Source organism: Panthera tigris, chromosome E1 (assembly GCF_018350195.1).
Source record: "Panthera tigris isolate Pti1 chromosome E1, P.tigris_Pti1_mat1.1, whole genome shotgun sequence".
NCBI lineage: Eukaryota > Metazoa > Chordata > Mammalia > Carnivora > Felidae > Panthera > Panthera tigris.
In genome coordinates, this window is record NC_056673.1 from 35,461,973 (window position 1) to 35,484,194 (window position 22,222).

The following is a 22,222-nucleotide window of genomic DNA, read 5'->3' on the forward strand; positions in this document are numbered from 1 at the left end:
CCAACTGATGGCTGATCATTCTTCTTGGCAGTCCCACATGCCCTTCCCAAGTGGTCCAGAGCTTGAAGGTTTTCATACTCACCAAATCCTCTGAAGCCCGGGCTTGCGCTCTTCGGAAAAGATCCAAGTCATATTCGCTAGTCAGGTTTTCCAAGAGAGGTTCCCGAGTATTCCCATAGGTCTGTCTGTGTTCCTAGGAAAATAGCCAGAGCGTGATTCTCTCTGCTTCTAAGAACTTCATCTATTTCAACTGATGCCAACCAGAGGGCCAAGCACAACTATAAGCTATTTACTTAGTGCCTACTATATGCCAGGCATTATACTCGGCACCAGGAATTGAGCGTAAGACGCACTATCAGGTTAATGCCAAAAACCACCACTATCCACCCTAATGAATCTAGAAAGAAAATGCTCCTACACCTTCAAAAAGGAGCTTCATTCTTCTATCTCTAAATGAGCACCTCGAGGATCAGAATTCTATGCCTCCATTTCTTCATCTGAAAATGTGCATGACAGTACAAATAAATAAAAATATAACAAACCCAAAGGCACTACACATTCCTAGACAAAACAAAAAACAAAAAAACCAAATCTCTGACACTCAGAGTCTGAGAGTTTAGACTGAAAGGGAAAGCTGCAAAGGGGAGGGGTTAGCTGCGCTAAGGAGTCCTTGGTAAATTCTGTCCCGAGTCGCTGCACCCACTGCGGTGTGCCAAAGGCCCAAAGCTCCCGACTCAGATCTCCAGCCCAAGTGCACAGGCAAAAGAGGATGGCCTCTTTAAAAAGCATTTTACTAAATATTAAGCAAGAAGAAAGAGGCAATATTCATAGAAAATCCGAAGCATAAAAATAACCCAGTTCTTAATTAGTATCAAATCTCACCATGATAGTAGAGAAAAGTATCCTTGCGCAGGAAAGGAAGGGCACGGGGGAAACTTCCCTTTTAAACCTCCGATTCTAGCCCTTCCCACTTGATCCTAGACTCCACCTCCCACCCAGAGAATAGGAGATAATGGTTGTTAAGTGGAGTGGATGGCTCATCCTAGGGAGACCATTATAGAGTTCACACGCATATTAGCATGTGAAAAAACCATTCACCAATATCTTGAAGCTATTACAATTTCTTCAGGTTCTTCTGGGCCCATCTGACCAGTGTATTTTGAATTTGGACTCTGTTATCTACGATTTAGGTTCTCAGTATTAAAAGTATTTCTTCTAGTTTCATACACATCTTTTTTTAAGTTAAAAAACATACCCTACCCAGCATTTTTAACAGGAAGGTTGGGTCCCCATCACCTAGCTCAAATTATTGCAAAGTAGATGTTTGTAAGATAAACTTCAGGAGCTTTTCCTTCGGACACTCCTTATACTCATATGATTTCTGGGCAAATTACCTCTCTAAACCTCTCCATTCTTATCTACGAAATAGGTGAGATGCCATCCGTCATAGAGGGCTGTCCTAGAAATGATGGGAACAACATAACCATAACACCTAACACACAAGCACTCGATAAATGCTATCACCGTATTATTTATGCCCCATCTACCCAACATGTGAATAAAAGCCCGGGAAGCAGCAGTCAGCCTCATACTAGAGCCCTCCCTCTACAAACCGAACAGTCTGGTGTAGGTGTTTAGCTACAAATTAGCCCACCATCCATCTCCTACTGGCTGTTGCCATTTATTCGTAAGATTCTCATTCTCAGGGCAGGGAGGACCACCAAATAAAGTAAATACGTAGTTTGGCACGTTTTGGCCTTAGTGAAGCCACGCTGACTGTCTAAGCACTCACAACCCATCTAGTCTGATGACTCAAGAAGCCAAAATTCCAATTCCATGAAAAAATAAACATCAGAAAAAGACCCAGGATCACACACCGAAACACCCAGGGGGTTACATCTCAGAGGGTGATTTTTATTCTCTGTATTTTTGGTATTTTCTTTCTTTCTTTTCTTTAACGTTTATTCATTTTTGAGAGACAGAGTGCGAGTGGGGGAAGGGCAGAGAGAGAGAGGGAGACACAAGATCTGAAGCAGGCTCCAGGCTCCAGGCGGGTAGCTCAGAGCCTCAGGCAGGCTCGAACCCATGAACTGCGAGATCATGACCTGAGGCAAAGTCGGATGCTTCACCAACTGAGCCACCCAGGTGCCCTTTGGTATTTTCAATAGTAAGCATTTATGAACACGTTTATAAATCTTTATCAATTACATATATTCACATATCACATTTAAAAGAAGTCTTTATTTACATTTTATGCAAAAAGTGTTTTGAAGAATTTTTCATGAACTTGAGGAAATTAGTTCAAACCATTTAAGTGAAAACACAAAAATTCAAAGCTGTACTTACAGTAATATCCAAATGACATGAAGAAGGCATTATGTAAAAGGTCAGAAAAGGTCAGGAGGCTCTCCCCCCAGACGCTAACTGTGGTTACTTTTAAGTAACCACTACACCCAATGTGGGGCTCAAACTCACAACCCCAAGATCAAGAGTCCGATGCTTTTCTGACTGAGCCAACCAGGCGTCCCTATTTCCCTGTACTTTTCTTAATTGGTCTGTATTCCCTATTACAAATGTGCATTACTTTTAAAACTAGAAAAAAATTAAAATACTACCAAAGAAATCTTATTATATAGAATACATCCCCCAATTAATACTCTTTATCATGTAGGAATTTTGCTTTCCCATTAAAAATACACAGACTCTCACTCAGTTGGAATACTTTTCCTTATACAGACATCTCCAATATCTCGGTATTTGTTCAAGGGGCTAAATTTAACCGTTTACAGCAAATCTGAAAAGCAGAGTTTAGAAACCCAAAAGCAATCACATGCAATTACAAGAGTTCATGCCAATGGTCAACGTTTTCTCACCATGTATTTCTCTTTCTGCTCTTTGCTCAGCCCAGAATTCCTTTTCTTCCTGAGTTCGGCCACCTTTTCCTTATACCGCAGCTGCCTCTCTGTTGGTGCCTGAAAGGAAAGAGAAAACTGAGAAGCTAGCCAGAAAACTCATTATGTCAGTACGTTTCAAAATGAAGAACAAAATGAAACGAAACAAAACAAAACATGGCAGGGAAGAAAAAAACGCCAGACGTGTGAAGACCACCCTATGCCTATGACGGCAATTTTAAAATTCCAAATTGGGTTCCCAGACCACCGTGGTTACAGGCAGTTCATATTTATTTTAAATATTAAGCCCAAAAGAACACATATTAAGGAGGGACGTCTCCACCAGAGCAACACGAATAAAATAAAGATGATTTCAATTCAGTAAGCATTTATTGAACGTTTACTGTTTTCCAAGTACTGATACGACAAGGAATACAATTTTTACACTGAGAAAGATTAGAACCCAAGACAGACAATGAAAAAAAGGAGAGCTACCACTTACAGAGTGCGTATTACCTGCCAAGCACTGGGGATAGGCATTTTGTTAGCTGACGACCCTACCAGGTAGGTATTCTTCTTCACTCGTTTTTATTAACAAAAAAATGCCAGGTGTGTTACAAGGACAGAAAGTTTAGGGAGGTTAGCTGACCGGCCCAAGACCACACAGGTAGAGTCACAGAATCACAGTATTCAAATCCAGATCTGTCTGGCTCCAAACCCAAACTTCTTCCTCCTCACCATGCCTTCCTCTGCTATCCACCTACAATCTAACCACAAAAACAGACATCCGTATGATGAACTGTGATAAAGGCTAAACCGGCCTTCTGAGAACATTACAATGGAACAGATGAGGAAGAAATTCATTCTTGATAGGAGATCTGGGAAGAATTCCTACCACGGCTGAGAGGTGCTGAAGGCCTTGAAGGATAAGCAGAATTTCTTCTTGGTATAGGCACAGAGTTAGGCAGAAAAACAGCAAGACCCAAGACCAAAGGCATTCGTGGAAGAACTAGGAATTTAAGCGTAATCAACAAGCACGAACGTTCAAAGAGGTAGACAAATTAGGGCAAAGCAGCATCTAAGAATCCAAGGGAAGAGAGAAATGGAAGAGAAATGGCATGACCAACAAGTGTCAAATGCTAAGGAAAAGTCACCGGTGACCTCGGAAACATGCCAGCAGAGCGAAGGGGTTTGAAAGTAACAAAGGGCTAAACAGTAGATGCAAAGTGAGGAAACAGAGCAGCAAGTGTATCTTTCAAAGAATGAGGATTATCTTTTATCACTATTACTATCATTATCATAAATAGCACGGGTCCTTCATTTATGAGGCAGAGGTGTTTGCTTCACGAAATTTTACTCTTTGGAAAAACAAAACAAAACAAAAACGCTTCTGAGTTTATGACTGAAGACCAGTTATTTAGAAATACCACAGGGAACGAGAGGCACAGATAGACCTAAAGACCGTTAACGGGGCAGAGGAGATCCCAGACTTGGCTCTCAGACTGTGAGCGGCCAGAGTTTAACAAGGCCCATACCTGGTGCCTGGTTGCATGCCTGTTGTTGTCATCTTGCCTGTGGGACAGCATCCTTTCTTCTATCTGCTTATCCCGGCTCTGTGCTCTCACCTGCAACCATCAACAACGTCAATAAATCCACCTGCTTCTAAGACTAAGTTTACTGAAAGCATAAGAATACAATGGTCACCCCTTGAATTTACGTTGCACTTTCACCTTCAAAGGGTCTTCGCGTTTATTAGCACAATCTCTCCAAGAACAGGCGAGGCAGGCGTCACAGTCTGTCGCCTCAGCCACGAACTAGAGTCAGAGAAGTGAAACCAAGACCGCTGACCGGTGGTAAGGCTAAGATTTTAATTCAGTCTGAGGACTCTGAGCCTGGACCCTTCCCACCGTACAGTGGGTAAGAAACAAGAAACCGTGAGGAAGTGCAAACACAGGGCAAAGAAGTGCGAGGGAAAGGGCAGACACCCGGGGTCAAGTCTACAGGGAAACTGACCTCTGGAGTCGGGTGATCCTAAGACGGATCACATCAGCTCTCCCAACCGTTTCAGGACCATCTCCCGGAAGGAGAGGGCTCGTATCCCACCGCCTGTTCAACTTCACGCTAGGACTCGGCAGGTCAAAACACAATGACTGACATCTTCCCACAGATCGGCTCCTCCCAAACATTCCGTCTATCGACGGCAACGCTTTCTAAGCCACTCACCACGTCAGAAACGAGAAGGTCGCCCTCGTTGCTTCTCTTTGTCTCACACCTCGCATCACAAAATCCATCAGCAAGTCTATCAGGCTGCTCCCCTCCAAAACATATCCCGAGTCCAATCAGTTCTTACTATCTCCACTGGTACAACGCCAGTCCGGGCCACTAGCTCCTGCCTGAGCCCAGAGCGGTCTGCCAACTAGTCTACCCGGGTCAGCGCCTGCCCCCTCCAGTCCGTTCTCCACACCACGAACCAGCCGTGACTTTTAGAAAGTGCTCGTGAAAATTCTATCACACCTCTGCTAAAGCCCTCCAAATGCGTCCCGCCGCCATCACAGTAAAGACGCGCTTCCAACGCCAAGGCCTTAACAGGTCCTTCACGATCTGGATCCGGCTTCCGCGTTCCCGATCATGTTCCAGCCACGCTGGCCTACTCTTGGTCCCTCAAACCCAGGCGTTTACCCCCACCTCTCAGCCTCTGTGTTTGCTCGTCCTTCCACTTAACGTCTCTCCTCCTAGATGCAGACACAACCGTCTCCTTGCCCATCAGCCACGTCTCAGGTCAGATGCCAACTCCTCCAGGAGGTCTTCCTGAACAACCCAAGCGGAAGCAGTGCCGTATCCCCGTCACCCCCAAACAGCCACTCTCTGTGTTTGTAGTTTTTGGTTCCTCGCAGCATTTATCACCGCTTGAAATTCTTCTTCCCTTATTAGTTTGTATGTGTTTTGCCTCCCCCTGCGAGAACGTTAGCTCCTCGAACGCAGTCTTTTACTGCATTCACAGGACCCACAGATATCTGTCACGGTGTTTGGCACAGCAATCTGGAACTGAATAAATTTGGTCCTAACGCTGATTGCAATTGTCCACTGGGACACTCAGAGTGACCACATATAGGCAAGTACTTTAAAAATGACAGAGCTTTCAATTTAGGTGAGGAGTTAGTCTATAATTCTTCCACTTGGCATTCTAAATATAATAAAAACCTGTATCTTTCCGAAATCCTCTGGATCGTCCAAGTTCCAGTAGTCAAGATGGATTATGCTGAGCCTGATTTCTCTCGCAAAGAAGAAAACACGACAGAGGAAAAATTCAGGAAATGCTTTCCTTTTCTTCGTAACTTTCCTCCCCAAACTGGCATTTTTCTTTTTCTTTTTTGAAAATAAATTGCTTAAGGTAACTCGTTCACATTGCTACAAGCCAACAATTTTTGAAAGTTGTACCCGAGGAAGACGTCAACGCGAGACCACGCTTAGTATCGGATCACGATATTTAAAGTCAAGAGGTAGAGGACAACTCCCAAAAAAGAGATCACGGTTATTTTCAGAGAACGAAAGACCCAAAGCCTTGTCGGCTTCTGCTGCAGATACCGGCAGAGCTGCTCCTGTTGGGATCTGGTCTCAGACTAACAGGAAGATAATGGGCAGACCAACCACTCACTCTTACACAGAGCAGAAGAAATGAGCCTGCTTACACAAGAGATTTGGAATAAAGAAAAATGACAGTGTCTTCAACCTTGAAATCCGTGTAAGCTTTCAAAGTCTACTACTTTGCCGAAAGACTAAACATGCAAAGAAACTTCCCATCGCGTGGTCTCGTTAAGAAAATGAGGACAAATTTCTGAATCGGAAAGAACTAGTGTTAGTTAGGGATTCTAACTTTTCTTAGGATGAAACTGGCTCAGACGGGAATAAATCTGTGACCTTGGCGTTGTCAGAAAATAACAACCACAGGAACAGTTAATGCTTTGATGTCATGAGCTTGGATAACCTGTCCCAACACTACCCACGCAATGCATTTAATTAAGCGTGTTTGCAACTCCTGCTTCCCCATTATTAGTTTCATCCTTGGCAACAGCAGCCTATACAGGAGCCCACAAAATAGGATCTTAGGCTCTCCTAAATCCATCACCCCCAAATCCCAAGTTACGTAGGACTGTATCTTTCAAGAATTTAAGACAAAAATTGGCCAAGAGTGGGTGTGACTGAGAGTAACAAAAAGGAAACGTATTCTGCGGAAAGAGAGCCAAAGGAAAATAATCATGCAAAAATTTAAAGAGCAAAATGTCTTCACAGATTCACAAGAAGAGAACTTAATGCATAAATGCTGAGATCACATATTTAGGCAAATTAATTCCTCGTGGAAAAGGTCCCTGCCTCGTCGAAGTCAATTTTCGATGGAAAATATCAATGCACACAGGATGATATTCCAAATGTTCCAGATCTCCCTATTAATTTCTTTCGAAGCAGTCATTACATACTGTAATTCTTTTATTTATCTGTTTAAATCTTTCTTTAAAAAACCCAGCTGTATTTTTATTGTTTCCTCCACTGGAAGATAAGAAAAAGGACCTTGCCTATTTTGTTCACATTGTATCCCCAGTGTTTAGCCAAGTGCCTGGCAACGGAAAAGCACTCACTAGATTAAGTATAGAGTCAAATAATGAATACAATTACCTTGCACTCATCAGCGGACAGGTTATGATAGAGCGGGCATCCTGAGATGGAGAAATGTCTCTCATGTTTTCCTGTAAGATGTCCTGTTAAAAGAGGAAAAAACTTAATCTCGAGACAGAAGATTTAAGCTCATAAAGTGACGTGGGTTTTTTTGTGTGTGAAAAAAATTTGTTTAATGTTTATTATTTTTGAGGGAGAGACAGAGAGCAAGCAGGTGAGGGGCAGAGAGAGAGGGAGACACAGAGTCGGAAGCAGGCTCTGGGCTCTGAGCTGTCAAGCACAGAGCCCGACGTGGGGCTCGAACCCACAGGCCATGAGACCATGACCCGAGCTGAAGTCGGATGCTCAACCGAGTCACCCAGGCGCCCCAAAGTGATAAGTTTTCTATAGGACAACTGTGTAATTTGGCTGTATCATTTCTATCCAATATGTATCTGATCACAGATTGAATCCACCAAAAGTAAGTGCTGCCAGGGCCATAACTTGCACCCACTGATGAATTCTTTTTTGCCACAGGAGGGATCTGGCAATCTTTGAACATACTTGTGTATGTTTAATATAAACTGTAGCTCCTTCTGTTCTTTTTTTTTTTTTAAAGTTTATTTTTACTTATTTTGAGAGAGAGATAGAGAGCAAGCAGGGGAGGGGCAGAGACAGAGAGGGAGACAGAATCTGTGCTAACAGCACAGAGCCGGATGCGGGGCTCGAACCCAGGTACTGTGAGATCATGACCTGAGCCGAAGTCAAGAGCTGGACGCTTAACTGACTGAACCATCCAGGCACCCCAGTTCCTTCTGTTCTGATAATGTATTTCTCAAATTCTAAAAAATCATAAAGCCATATATTTATAAAAAGGAACAAAATTACAAACAGAAACATTTTCTTTTGGTGAAACTTAACTTTCCGTTGCTAAATTATCAAGTTATATGTATAAAGGTGCTCCTTCCTTTCTATTATGCAATGCTACCCAATCCAAATTGAACTCCTTTCAATAATCAAAAGAAACTTGTGGAAAATGAAAAAGAAAATGGACTCTTCTATTCTGCAAATAAACATATGTTGACAATTTTGAATCAGGTTAAATATATTCATTTTTTTGGAAGGGGGCTGATTTTGCTTAAAGATTTAGGCTTCTGTAATCAGACTTTTTAATAGATGGTATTTTTAATAATGGGATATTACTCAGCCATAAAAAAGAATGAGATCTTGCCATTTACAATATGGATGGTATAGGGGCACCTGGGTGGCTCAGTAGGTTGAGTGTCTGACTTCAGCTTGGGTCATGATCTCGCAGCTCGTGGGTTCAAGCCCCACATCGGGCTCCACGCTGACAGCACGGAACCTGCTTGGGATTCTCTCTCTCCCTCTCTCTCTGCCCCTCCCTCACTTGTGCTTTCTCTCTCTCAAGACAAAAAAACTCAAAAAAAAATTTTAAACAATATGGACGGCATAATGCTAAGTGAAATAAGTGAGTCAGAGAAAGACCAATACCATATGATTTTACTCATAAGTGGAATTGTTTCAGAGTAACAAATGAAGAAAAAAAAGAGACAAACAAACAAACAAACACCAGGCTCTTAAATACAGAGAACAAAGTGGTGACGCCAAAGACGGAAGGCACGTGGAAAAAGGGGTGAAACAGATAAACGGGTTCAAGAGTACACTTAGCTTCATGAGTACTGGGTAATGTATAGAATTGCTGGGTCACTATATCATACACCTGAAACTAATATACCACTGTAACACAAATAAACAGGCACAAGTTAGCACAAAGCTCCTTCTTATGAGGGGATAACGTGAGGAGTTAACAATACAAAAAGCTCACTTTAAAGGGGTATCTCTTCACTTTTTAATTTTTCATGTGGTTTTGGGAAACACACAGGGAACTGAACATTACTTCCTTTTTATACGTCTCTTTAACCAAAAAGCTTATAAAACCTTCGGGTAATAGAGACAATGGGATTTTAAAAATCATATATGATTTATAAAGTAAGCTTTAAAGAACAATAGTTCACGTATTGGGAGAGACAGGAATTAATACATGTTATGCGGACTGCCATTTCCCCAGGATTGTGTTATTAAAAATGTGATTTTAGACGGGGCGCCTGGGTGGCTCAGTCGGTTGAGCGTCCGACTTCAGCCCGGGTCATGATCTCGCGTTCCGTGAGTTCGAGCCCCGCGTCGGGCTCTGTGCTGACAGCTCGGAGCCCGGAGCCTGTTTCAGATTCTGTGTCTCCCTCTCTCTCTGACCCTCCCCTGTTCATGCTCTGTCTCTCTCTGTCTCAAAAATAAATAAACATTAAAAAAAAAAAAAAAAAAAAAAAAAAAAAATGTGATTTTAGAGATCTGTTCAATTTATCTTGCACACAAAAAACTAACCTCAGTGATCAAACACCGTGTACAAAATGTAAAGCATCCATGTTTTAGAAAGTCTTCTTTCTGTAGATTATTTCCAAAAAATATTTCTGTAGATATTTCTAAGATATTATTCATCTATATCTTCTGAGTAAATTATTCAAATGTCTTAGTTTACAATAAATAAACTAAAACCAATCAAATGAGTCTATATTAAAAGTTTTATAAATAGGATAGCTAATCTATTGATCTAGCAATTCTATTGTTACAAATTTATTCCACAGGTTTTCTAGCCAGACATCAAACTACATACGTACAAGACTATCCACTATAGTAATATTCAAAGTAGCTAAAAATGAGAAATCTAAATGTCAACTTATACTGTACAATTTAAAAAATTTATAAGCTTTAGGGGTGCCTGGGTGGCTCAGTCGGTTAAGCGTCCGACTTCGGCTCAAGGTCATGATCTCGCGGCTTATGGGTTCAAGCCCTGCGTCAGGCTCTGGGCTGACAACTCAGAGCCCGGAGCCTGCTTCCGATTCTGTGTCTCCCTCTCTCTCTGCCCCTTCCCACTCATGTTCTGTCTCTCTCTCTCTCTCTCAAAAATAAATAAACATTAAAAAAAATGTTTATTTTAATTTATAAGCTTTCAATATAATGGAATGCTCTGTATTCTTTTAAATAGATGGAACCCTAAGTAAGTAAAATACCCAAGATGCCAAACCAACCACTGTATTTTCCCTTTTGTGAATAACAAAAAGGAAATATATGTACATATACATGTGTACGTACATACAAACACACAAACTTACTAGAAGCATTCATAAAAAACTACCAAGAATAGTTTTATATCTGAGGATATGAGTGAAGGAGAACTTTTACTTATTCATTTCAGGGCTTGTAAGTTTGTACAAGCACATAATACTTTTATACCAAAATTATACACACACACACACACACAAATTAACAACATTATTTTCCCAAACATAAAGAGTGGAACAGGATCAAAAGTAATTTTGGCAACGGATTTTTTTTTTTTATTAAGTAATCTCTGCCCAATGTGGGGCTTGAACTCACGACCAAGATCAAGAACCACATGGTCTACTGACCGAGCCAGCCGGGTGCCGCCTTATCAAAAATAATTTTGGAAGCTCAGGTTCACACTTTTCAAACTTTGCCAGCAGATGAACACCAAAATTCAAAGTGAACTTTCTCTGATGCAACAGATTTGTATTTATCCGCTCATCTACTCCATTAAGGGGGTTAAGTACTGAGCAAAGATAACACACGGTCAGGCCCGACTCTGACCTCACCTCCTCCTGTCCACTGTGGCTGCTCCGCCCTAGGCATAGTGGCCCCTAAGTGTGCCTCCAACGGCCTAAGCATTCTCCCGTCCCATACCCTTTGCACTGGTGTGTGTGTGGGTGTGCATGGCCGTACATATGCACAACACCTTACTTGCCCTCTCAACACTACCTTATCTTCCTTCAGAGAATGGTCTCTAGTTGACCTATTGTACACCTACCTGTTTTGACCTTCCCATAAGCTCCGTGAGGGTAGGAACTCTGACATGTTCATAGCTACATCCCCAGAACCTAAAACAGTATCCGCTACATAGCAAACATTCAATAACTATGTACTGAATAGCCAATTAAGCATACGACATAAAGGGAACAACTTAGGGATGCACGGACAGTGACCAGCAGTGCTGGAGTCCCTTTCCTTGCTGTGCGGCAAGTTGATCCGCTTACCCTCTTAGAGCATGTTGGCTAGCTCTTAAACACTGGTGTTTATATGATGAGGTCTAGTCTTACTTTTTCATTATTTGCGCAAGGAAACAGATTTAGGCCTGAACCAATTAGCTTCTTTGAGCGAAGGCTGGTATGACATTCAGGGGAATTTATGCCCTGTGCATTCTGAGTTCAAATTATCTGAGAAACCAGTGCCAAGACCCGGAAAAGATCCAAATAAATTAAATACTAGGGAAAACATACTGTGGGCCCACAAAGCAGCAGCTTACTCTGTTCTACCTTTTCTGAACCTGATGGCCACATTCACAAGTTCACAAATTCGAGAAGCAGACCCGGTGGAGAAATGCCTGTGATCTCAAAGTCAGCACCTTCCAACTCTAGACAAAAACTTACGCCCAACATGTGCACTGAAGCTCACCTAAGGAGAATTGATAAGGTTTAAACCACTATAAGAATCTGTCAGTCAGGAGTCAAGGTCATAAGAAAACAAAGACATACTCATTTATCTGAGAAGAAATACTTGTCTGGTTTGTATTGATTAAGCACACAAGACCTAAAACCACTGAAGTCACAAAAGGCCGGGGTCTCCTCTGTGCCCTTTTAGTTTCAAAGCCACGCAACAAGAAATCTGTTTTTCTCACTTCCTTAGCAGCTGTGGCCACACAACCGGGGTTGTACATTAGCTTACACTCATTGAGTTTGAACTACGCGCCATACAATGAGTTGTCTGAAGGTAAATGGTCCTCTGTTTTGTTTTTTGCAGGAAAAAGGAGGAAATTTTTCACGGGGGGGAAGCTCTCGATAAGCAGAACGGTGCATCCCACTTAATTTCCTTGCAATCGGATCTGTTATTATGGACGGACAACAGGCCAAGAAGCAAAAATATTCAAGTGGGCAACCCAGTGATACTCTGAGCACCACTGAAGAACCTAAGGAGCTAGGTCACAAGGGAACACAGAACATTTCTTCAGGAGCCTAAGTCCAGAGGGCGAGAAGCACAGAACACAGGCATCGTGAAGCTGGGCGCACTCACCTAGAGAGTTACAGCCTGGAGTAGGACATTTCATATTGAAATTGTAGCTTTCGTGGAAGCGACGACGCTTGGGGCGATGAGAGAGGTCGCTGCCTGAGTCCTTCAGGGACATGTCCTTGGCCATGCTCTCATCGTGAGACACATTAGGGCTGGAGATGTCGATGTCAGACTCAGAAGAAGGTGCGTTTCCAGTTGGAGTTCGAGGTGGAGACTCATCATGATCGGCTGTATTTTTAGTTTCTAAAGCAAAAGTAATTGGTACAGCTCATGAATGAAGTTCATTTGTTGGAGGTTTACTATTCAGAAGAGTTTATGGACTTTCCAGATCCTCTATCGTTTAACCAGTAACTTCTAACCACTTATCTGCTATAAATGAAAATGAAGAGAAACTAACATCATTCCTTTGTGCAACTTTACACTCTGACTACAATTAAGTTTGGAGTTTCCCCAATACATTTCACTTATCTGTGTTCCTCACAAACCCCCAACCATGGATAATCAAAACTAGATGGAGGCAAACTTTTCTTTAAAATTACCATCCAGGGGCGCCTGGCTGGCTGTCGGTTGAGTGTCCAAATGTTGACTTTGGCTCATGTCATGATCCCAGGGTCATGGGATCAAGCCCCGCCTCAGGCTCCTCACTGGGCATGGAGGCTGCCTGGGATTCTTTCTCTCCCTCTCCATCTGACCCTCCCACGCTGGACAGCACACACACGCATGCACTCTCATTCTCTCTCCCCCTCTCTCAAAAAGCAAAAATAAAAATGCAATGAAATAAATAAAATAAAATAAAATAAAATAACCCATTCCACTCCTAGGAGACACACAGGATGAAGAGAAATGGATGACAGGCTAGGTGTGTGAGTGTGAATGAACTTGGCTCTCGAGATAGCTTGTGAGTAATCTAACAACGTAGATTACAAATCACGGGCTGTAAACCAAATGCCTATAGGAGCTGGGCAAGGCCAAACAGAGACCCAATTGTCCATCTCAAGGAGACAACTACTATTCCGCTCTAGTCAATACTGTGAGTGAATGGGTTACCTCATTCATGTTCCCGGAGATTTGCATTTTTTAAAGGAAACTAGTAACTCAGGTTTTTATATGAAATCTCTGTATTTTCAAATGCTGGCAACAAACTTTTAAAAGTGTTAACACAGTGGGGCACCTGGCTGGCTCAGTCGATTAAGTGTCTGACTCTTGATTTCAGCTCAGGTCACGATCTCGCAGTTCGTGGGTTCAAGCCCTACATCAGGTTCCACACACTGACGGCGTGAAGCCTGCTTAAGAGCCCCTCTCTCTCTCTCTCTCTGCCCCTCCCCTGCTTGTGCTCTCTTTCTCTCAAAGCAAACTTTGAAAAAATAAAAAATAAAAATGGGAACCCTGTGCAAGCAAACCAACTGAGCGTGTTGGCAGACTAGACGCTCCCCAGTCTATAAGCCATGCGCTAAGGCCTCTGATTTGGGCTGGTGAATCACGATCACAGCAGCTCGCCATCCCCCATTACCGAAGGTCACCTCTCCCCAGAATTTCAGAGATAAATGGACAGACAAGCATGAATGTAAGAAAATCTGGTTTAGGCCTTCCTCATCTGTGGGTAAGAGGGCCACAGTCCCTTTTGCCTGTTATAGGTCCAACCCAATATACTCCAGAGACTGTAAACTTCAAGAGTACTCTAGAGCAAAACTGTCCTCAGCAAGACATTCAAGAAAGGAATCCGGCAAACAGCATTTACCTAGCTGAATTTCGTCAGTACCAGGCATCTACCTGCAGTGGCCCCAAGCCTTCCTTAAGAGGAAACTGACCAGATCTTCTCTGTAACTGACCAATTCATACTATACTCACTCACCTCTATCTGAAAAGTCAACCACCTGCTCAGTTTCTGAGCCAGACGAACGAGTCTGCCGAAGGGGGTACTTTTTTGGAGTCACTGGGGTAGGCTGCTGCTGACTACGGGTCACTCTTCTGGTAGAATAAGCAGGCTCCTCAGTGCCAAAAGATTGCAAATTTCGAACCGGGCTGGAATCTGATCCCCAATTTTAAAAGATAATAAAATAATTAAAGAGAAAAGAAGGAAATTTGTTTTATTTCTCATCCATATGACTTATTACCACCTGCGCCCTCCTCTTCGTATTTCACAAAATCCAACAAATCATTAAAATGTCTATTTTATTAAATAAAAAGGAAGCTAAAGAGACTAGATCAGGCATAGAAATCCAATATAGTACAGAATTAATAGTTTTAGGTTCTGGAATCAAAACTGACTCCCATTCAATCCCCCTGCACCGTACCAACTAGCTATAACATCTTGGGCAAGTTCATCTCTCCAGGCCTGTTTCCCTGAACTATTAAAAAAAAAAAAAAAAAAAAAAAAGTAAATTATTTGTAAATTCCTCACCTTTGTTGTGAGAAGTAAGTAAGATAATTCATAAAAACGTTTAACGTAATCCCTGGTACCTAGATCTATAGCTTTCTAAGTATTAGCTACAACGTCTCTTTCTTTCCTGATTCCAACCCACCATCAAACAGGTACTCTACTTCTAAAGGTAGAACAATACACGTATTTCCTTTCTTCAGGCATCTCTTGTGTTCTTCCTGATTACCCTGTCTGATACTCTGAAGCAAAGTCAGAATGGATTCATGAAGGGTAAGGCAAGAACACAGCTTTTGAAATTCTTTTGGATAACAAAACTATTCTGAATCACCCAGCAGCCTTTTCACATCTCTAATTTGATGACACTGAAAAAAGAATTAGAAAAAGATTCAAAGCTGAAACTAAAGCGTGTTTTAAACAACGAAAGATCCTAAGAGGATATGTACATCTTATTCTGCAAAGAAGAAAATTGAAATTCTCAAACTTTTGGGTTAAAAAAAAAAAAAGCACACAGCTAGGTTATCAGCTTGCACGCCTCCAGGGGATTCAGCCGATTCATAATAGGGTCTATATCTTGCTTTAGAGAGAGCCACCTTACACAGACTACATTGTGAATGATGCCCCTAGGCGTCGTCCAACTCCATAGTTATGAAGTAGAACAACTAAGAAGTGACCCAGGACCCAGTTATTTCCTAGCTGTTTGGAATATTTTCAACTTTCAGGTGGCCAGGGCACAGTCAATTATGCTTTGTGAGAATATCACTCCCTTTCCTTTGCATACACTGTTCTCTCTTCCTAGAATGATGTTTTCCCACCTTTCAGTTTGTAAATTCCTAGCAGATCCTTTAAGATTTCCATCTTGGAGACCGGCCTCAGCTCTGAACTTCCATAATATGCTATACAAACGTCTCAGAGCTCTTAACCACATGCATTACTACGATCAGCTGGCATACTATATTTCGCACTGAACTGTGAGCTCCTTACGGGCAGGAATTATGATTTTTCTATCATGACATTCCAATACATAACATAGTATCTGAATTACAGTAGTTTTTTATCGGTATTCCCAGTATGCTAAAAAAATAAAAACTTACAAATTGAGAATCTTACAAAACTTACAAACTTACAAAAAGACAACAGCTATACTTTGGCTGAAATGTTAAATACAAAAATAAAGTTAGGAACAGTTGTTGAGAATGTTCTCGTTTTCTCCCTTGAAAAACTGAGGTTTTTCTCTCATTTTGCATCGTGCTCCTAAAGCAGTAACTAGACCTGCACTATTTAAGTGCTTGAAGCATATTACAAAATTTTCCCCCTTAATCTCTCATCAGCTACTGATCATTAGCTTTTTGTATTAACCGCAACTTTCTTTCCTCCCCAGGGAATGAATCCCAGAGCAGAACCAGGAGGGATGAGGGGCACCTTCTAAATCAAAGCCCAGATGGCTAATCGCACTAGAGAACCTTCAAACTGCCTTCCAACACGGAGGTCCTCTATTCTTTACTACCAAAGCCAACTTCTGGGTATTTACAACTGTAAAGTAGTTGGATGCAACTACTTATGTCTATGAATCATGTCTGACCACGTTACAGAATTACATATAAGTTATGGAAGTATTTAGAAGTATTGAACCTCCTCCAAAAACAAGTTCAAGAGACTATTTCAAATGCCTAAGTCTAAGCCATTCTAACAGAAAGTAAAAATATGGTCTCCCCATTTTACTCATGGAAAAACTATTATTCTAAACAAAAGTTAAATGACTTAAGACATATACGCGCCACACAGTCATTGTATCAGATATAGTTCTTTTGGGTCTACAAACTGGACAACCCCCAACAGAACCATTTTTAAGAACCTGATACTTCTGCAGGCATTGACCCTGCATTTTACCAGATTTTGTCATCTACACCAAGCCAAAGGACCAGTTTCCACATTCACACAAGAATATGATGACCAGCGAGGTGGCTATGAGGCACATCAGGAAGAATGAATTCTTATACCTTGGGAACTCTGGCTCAGCCGGGCTGAGGAGCGGGTGACTCGGGCAGATCGCCGGGACGTGCCGTCACTCTCTGAACTGTCTGTGTGCTCGAGATCTGTAGAAAAATCGGAATCTTCGGTTCCATCTGAACTACTGCCTGCATTCCTCTGTAACACCATAGATCCAGACATTAGCACAGAAGCATTTACTCTGTGGGTTTGTCTTAACACTGGAAATAAAATGAATTATGATACTGAAAACACTAAGAAAGTATTCCACCGCCAAATTCCCTTTATTTAAGGCATTTAAATGGAACAACCTGCAGGTAATGCACCTTGGTTAAATAAAAAAGAGAATTAATTCTTACTTTATTGTCACTAATTCTGAAACAAGTACATTTAGAGGTCAGTACCACAAACTGGAAATAAAAGTACCTAATTCGAAATGGTCTGGCTGACATAACTACGTACTTCGAGTCCATGGTGGGGAGAAAAATGTCAGCGCTAGACCCCTTTTAACTTTGGAGTAGCTTTTGTTCAAAGTCTCCATGAACAGCCATCACATTTTTTTTTTAAACCATATACTAATTCAAAATACCAGGGTCCACAACTCTGATCCCAAGAGAACTTAAAGGAAAAGACTAAAGTTCTTCTTATGTTATCTATCTACGAAGTTTCTCCACGTGAATGCTGAAAGCGGTTTTAAAAAAAAAAAAAAGCGGCTTGCATGTGAAGACTTAATATCTAAGAACAGAGATTTTATCATCTTTTCAATAATCATTTGTCAATTTTTAGCCTCCTGAAGATGATTAGCCATAAAGATAACTTTTATCGGTTGAGCATTACCGCTACACCCTTTACTAAGCCAGGAAGGAAAGAGCATTTGCTTAGAAAACAATACAAAGCCTCAAACCACAAGTCCTCTATTTTTTATCCAAAACCCTTAGGGCCAGTTGTGCTTCAAATTCCTAACTTTTTGGCTTTTTGGAAAGGGAATACTTTGCATATATCCCTCAAGTAACACTCCATAATCAAACACACTAATATTTCTACAGCAGAATATAGAAACAATCGCACCAAATCAGACACACAAAACCTGTAAGTAGCCTCAGGATAGTTGAGGACAGGTTTTGCCACCAAATAAGTTACTAAAAACACTTACATTTTCAAAAGCTCTTTGTATTTGGGACCTGCAGAAAAGGGACTGTGGGCCTATTCCAAGGCACCGACACTATTCCTGCACTTGGTTAGCCTTCATATAAATAAATACCACCTACCAATGTAGGCCATTTTAGGAGAAAATAAAAGGTTCAGATGTTTTACTTGAAAACCTCTGTGAAAAAAAAGATTTCTGCAGAAATAAGCAAGAACACCATGCAGCTTTCCAAATATTTCAAGGGTAAACTGCCCAGAAATGAGCAGAGACTTCAGAGTCATAAGATGAAGGGGGAGTCTTACAGGTCATCTAGTCCAGTTATCTGTTATTTGAATCCCTGACCATCCCTTCCGGGTTTGACCCTGGAATTTAGCTCTTCTCTCTGGCTTTCACCAACCTCCTTCCCATCTTACCCTAGAGCAGACTTAATCGCTCTCTTACTTCCCTCCCATAATACTTTGTATATACCTCCACGTAGAGAATTTACTAGCTCCTTCTACACTTATTTTATATGTCCGTTTTCCCCATCAGACTGTGATCTCCTTAAGCCAGGGATCATGTCTGATTAATTTGTGAATCCCCAGCAACTAGCACAGTAGCAAGCAGTCAATAAGCATTTGTTGAATTAGATTTGTTCTGTAGTCCAGGCTCTGCTATTGCCTAATGGGAGTGGCTTAGGGCACTCCATTAGGCCTCTGTTTGTTCAGCTGCAAAGAAAAGGGATGGGGGTGTCCCTAGGTGACCTTATAAATCCTATGTAATTGTGGAAAGTTTTTGACTTTACGAACTGCATTTTCTGGCCGCTGTCCAAATGAGCAGCTAAGGAAAAAAATACGTCTTAGATGCAAAAGGGCCTGAGCGGGATCCCTAGGGAGTGGGCGCTGGTTCTCTACCACCCAGTCTTCTGCTTTGTTGTGCCCCCCGCCTGGAGAGGAAGGATGCTCCAAAACCCCGCCCATGCACCTATCAGCATCCCCGGCCGGAAGGGCGGGGATTCGTGCCCCCCAATCGCGCTACGGCTACGCCGCGCCCCCACGGGACAGACTGCCAAGTCTAGCCAATCAAGAGAGGAGGGATCGTTCTCTACAGCCAGTCGGAGAGCTGTAGGGCCAGGCCCCGACACCGCCCCCGCACGCGGGGAGGTGACCGTTGGACCCAAATGGGCGGTGTCACCAGCCAATCAATATGCTTCCAGGCGTTTCAGCGACCAATTACCGAGAAGAACGCCTCCGAGCCAGGCAAGCAGAGGGCGGGAATAGTTGCAAGCATAGGCCGAGGCCAGGATCGGGCCCACATTTTTCTGTCGGGTATGGACAGAAGAGAGGGTTGCTGAGCTAGATTGGGGGAAGCGGGAAGTTGGCACCCAACCACCGTGAGGCGTGGCCAACTGCGTCACGTTGCCCAGTCGACTGTCCTTAGACACCCGCCATCCCTCTGTCCTGTTCCTCTCACCTTCCTTCGCGGCATTGCCGGCGGCTGCGGCCCGACAGTTCCGATTCGGGCAGCGGCGGCAGCAGCAGCAGGAACGGTGGCTCCGGCGGGCTCCGTGGCGGCCTCTGTAGCAGTCCCAATCCTGCGGACGATCCCAAGTGCCTCCTCCTTCACAGCGTCTAGACCCTTCTGCGCAGGCGCCGCGGGCTGAGGCGCTTTTTCCTTCACTTCCGGCTGGGGCTCGCGTCACCTGACGTTACGGGCCAGAGAGGGTGCTGGGAGGTTCGCTCCTTCTGGTGAGGCTAGTGAGCGCCATTTTAGAGTTGGGCAGAAAGTAGCACGGCGGTAGAAACCCGGGCCGGCCATGTTTAGTCAGGGGCTTGGCACCTTTTGTGGACGTGGGCAGCCATTCTTGTTTGGGGCTGAAGCCTGACAATTGAAGTTAACGGTTCTCATCTTTACCTTGGGCAAAATTTCCCTTCCCGTTCGTTTTAATTTCTGAAGTAGAGGAAGGAAACCCCCAGAATCCATCAGGTGGCTGAGGTTTAACCCCTTGGTTGCCTGGTTGACCAAAGGACGTTTCCGTTTATCCTTTAAACTCAACGTTGGGAAGGGATATTTTGCCCAAGAAATTGCATCTTAAAAGCCATCCTGTGTCTCAAAGTGATGGGAACGGGGGCTTGTAAAAGGAACTGAAGGGTAGCGTCCATCATCAGGAAGTTTGTTGTCTGGTAGAGGAGACATTGTCCTTGCCCGTAGCGAACAGCAAGTAAGTTAGTTAGTCGTTCAGGTCGCGGAAAGAGGCAGAACCATTCTCCAGAGGCTGTAGCTCCAGAGAATTCCCACATTCGCTCTATGGTGAGCGCCCATCTCCTTCCCCCATTCTGTGCGGGTTTGAGAGCCCTGGGTGGCTCGCGGGGGTGGGGGCGGGTGCTGGTGCGGTAGCGAGAGTCGGAGAAGCAGTGATCCCCACTTAGCCCAAGTTAACTCTGGAAATCTAGATGCTTGAGCCAGGAGTTGGAGGAGGGAAGAAGAGGAAGGAATATTTTTAGTAAAGCTGGAGCTTAACAAAAAAAAAAAAAAAAAGGCATGGATATTTAAATAATAATAATAATAATAATAATAATAATAATAGGGCCTGTCTTGAGAGGAAGGAAGAGTTGGTCAAGGATGTAAGGCTAGGAGAAGAGCAATTTAAAAAGGCTGGCAAATGGAGAGCAGGCTTTGAGGATGTAATCTCTCTGGAGGAAATGCTTTGAGAGGACCAAAGATTGGCGAAGAGCGACCGGGTGGAATCCAGGCATACTCAGTCATTAAGTTAGGCTCCTGGACCCCAGTTTCACCTGAGGCCAAGTAAGACGGAGTTTTCCCCCTGGAGCAGAGCTAAAGAACAAAGCAGCCGAAGGTAAACATCTGACTGATGCGCTAAACAGAGAACTAGGAAGAGTTAAAGTTCCAGACCCTTAGCCAGCACTCTCCTGGGGGGCGGCATTCTGGGCCGGTGGTAATACAGGCAGCTTTCAGTATTTAGTATCTAGCTTCTAGTGTTTAGTATAAATACCTCTGAATAACCTGCTTTAGGTTGAACTGGACATAAGAACTTGTTGGAGCTCTTAATGCTAAAAGCACATCTCAGTTTTGTGTGTCATCCCTAATAGTGCCCAAACGGTCCTCTATGCACAGGAAATGCTTGCTAGTCAATCAAATCATGTTTACCCTTTCACAGTCTCTGAATGGATAGCCCTCAAAGATGGTGAAATATCCCTCCCTGGAAATTAGCACTTTAGAAGATCTTATCCTGACGTAACCACTCGTCATACGAACACCAGCATTACGAATGTTCAACATTAATCTCTTACGCTGGATTCTCCAACACTGCGGCTGACACGAAAGAATGTACAGTTTCATTTAGACATGGTTCTTATCCTTGGAAAATGTGCACTCTGGAAAAAAGGTGAAAAAAAACTAACATCAATAGGATAGACAGATGGTCCTAAGGAAAATGTATACTTAAAGCGGAATGGGTAGGCGTATTTAGAAGGGGGAAGGGAGAACCCTAAAGCTTTTTTTTCTTCCTTTCTTTTTCTGAATTAAATATAATCTTTACTTTGAGGGTCATTTTTCATCGTGGCACAATTGGCTTTTGAAGCAGGGACTGATGTTGGGTTTCAGAGTCTCTTGACTAAGTTGCCCCCTGCCCATCCTCATCCACCAGACTTAACGTAGGTAGCTCCACTGGTTTTCCTGCCTTTACACAGGCTTTTCCTCCTGCCTGGATGCCTCTCCCAACTTTCTTTAAAACTTATTTCTTCCGGGGTGCCCGGCTGGCTCAGTAGGTTAAGCGTCCGGCTTCAGCTCAGGTCATGATCTCACAGTTTGTGAGTTCGAGCCCCGTGTCGGGCTCCGTGCTGACAGCTCAGAGCCTGGAGCCTGCTTCGGATTCTGTGTCTTCCCCTCTCTGTCCTTCCCCCGCTCATGCTCCGTATGTGTGTGTCTCTCTCTCTCAAAAACAAATAAACATTAAAAAATTTACTTTCTTCAGAAAGTCTTTCCTGATTTATTCATTCTAAGGTAGTAAGG

At 43.0% G+C, this 22,222-nt stretch overlaps 1 protein-coding gene and 1 long non-coding RNA gene across 3 annotated transcripts in view; one reads left to right on the plus strand and one right to left on the minus strand.

The window, feature by feature from the left end:
- The window catches only part of KAT7 (lysine acetyltransferase 7), a 30,445-nt gene extending 10,619 nt beyond the window's left edge, over positions 1-19,826 (minus strand). Inside the window, exons 1-8 of one of the 2 annotated variants that reach the window (XM_007085704.3) lie at positions 19,664-19,825; positions 17,076-17,223; positions 14,551-14,727; positions 12,702-12,941; positions 7,563-7,645; positions 4,427-4,516; positions 2,874-2,972; positions 83-193 (exon numbers count right to left, since the gene is read on the minus strand). In XM_007085704.3, the coding sequence (XP_007085766.1) occupies positions 83-193; positions 2,874-2,972; positions 4,427-4,516; positions 7,563-7,645; positions 12,702-12,941; positions 14,551-14,727; positions 17,076-17,223; positions 19,664-19,678 (963 nt within the window). In that variant the 5' untranslated portion in view covers positions 19,679-19,825. Of the gene's footprint in view, positions 1-82; positions 194-2,873; positions 2,973-4,426; positions 4,517-7,562; positions 7,646-12,701; positions 12,942-14,550; positions 14,728-17,075; positions 17,224-19,663 lie in introns of both variants that reach the window. The other variant, XM_007085705.3, reaches the window with a different exon arrangement.
- A 2-nt stretch (positions 19,827-19,828) lies between these two features.
- On the plus strand, positions 19,829-21,986 carry LOC122233491. Its single transcript, XR_006211032.1, has 3 exons — positions 19,829-20,500; positions 20,778-21,047; positions 21,369-21,986. It is a non-coding gene; the product is annotated as an uncharacterized LOC122233491 (long non-coding RNA).
- Positions 21,987-22,222: the final 236 nt, after the last annotated feature.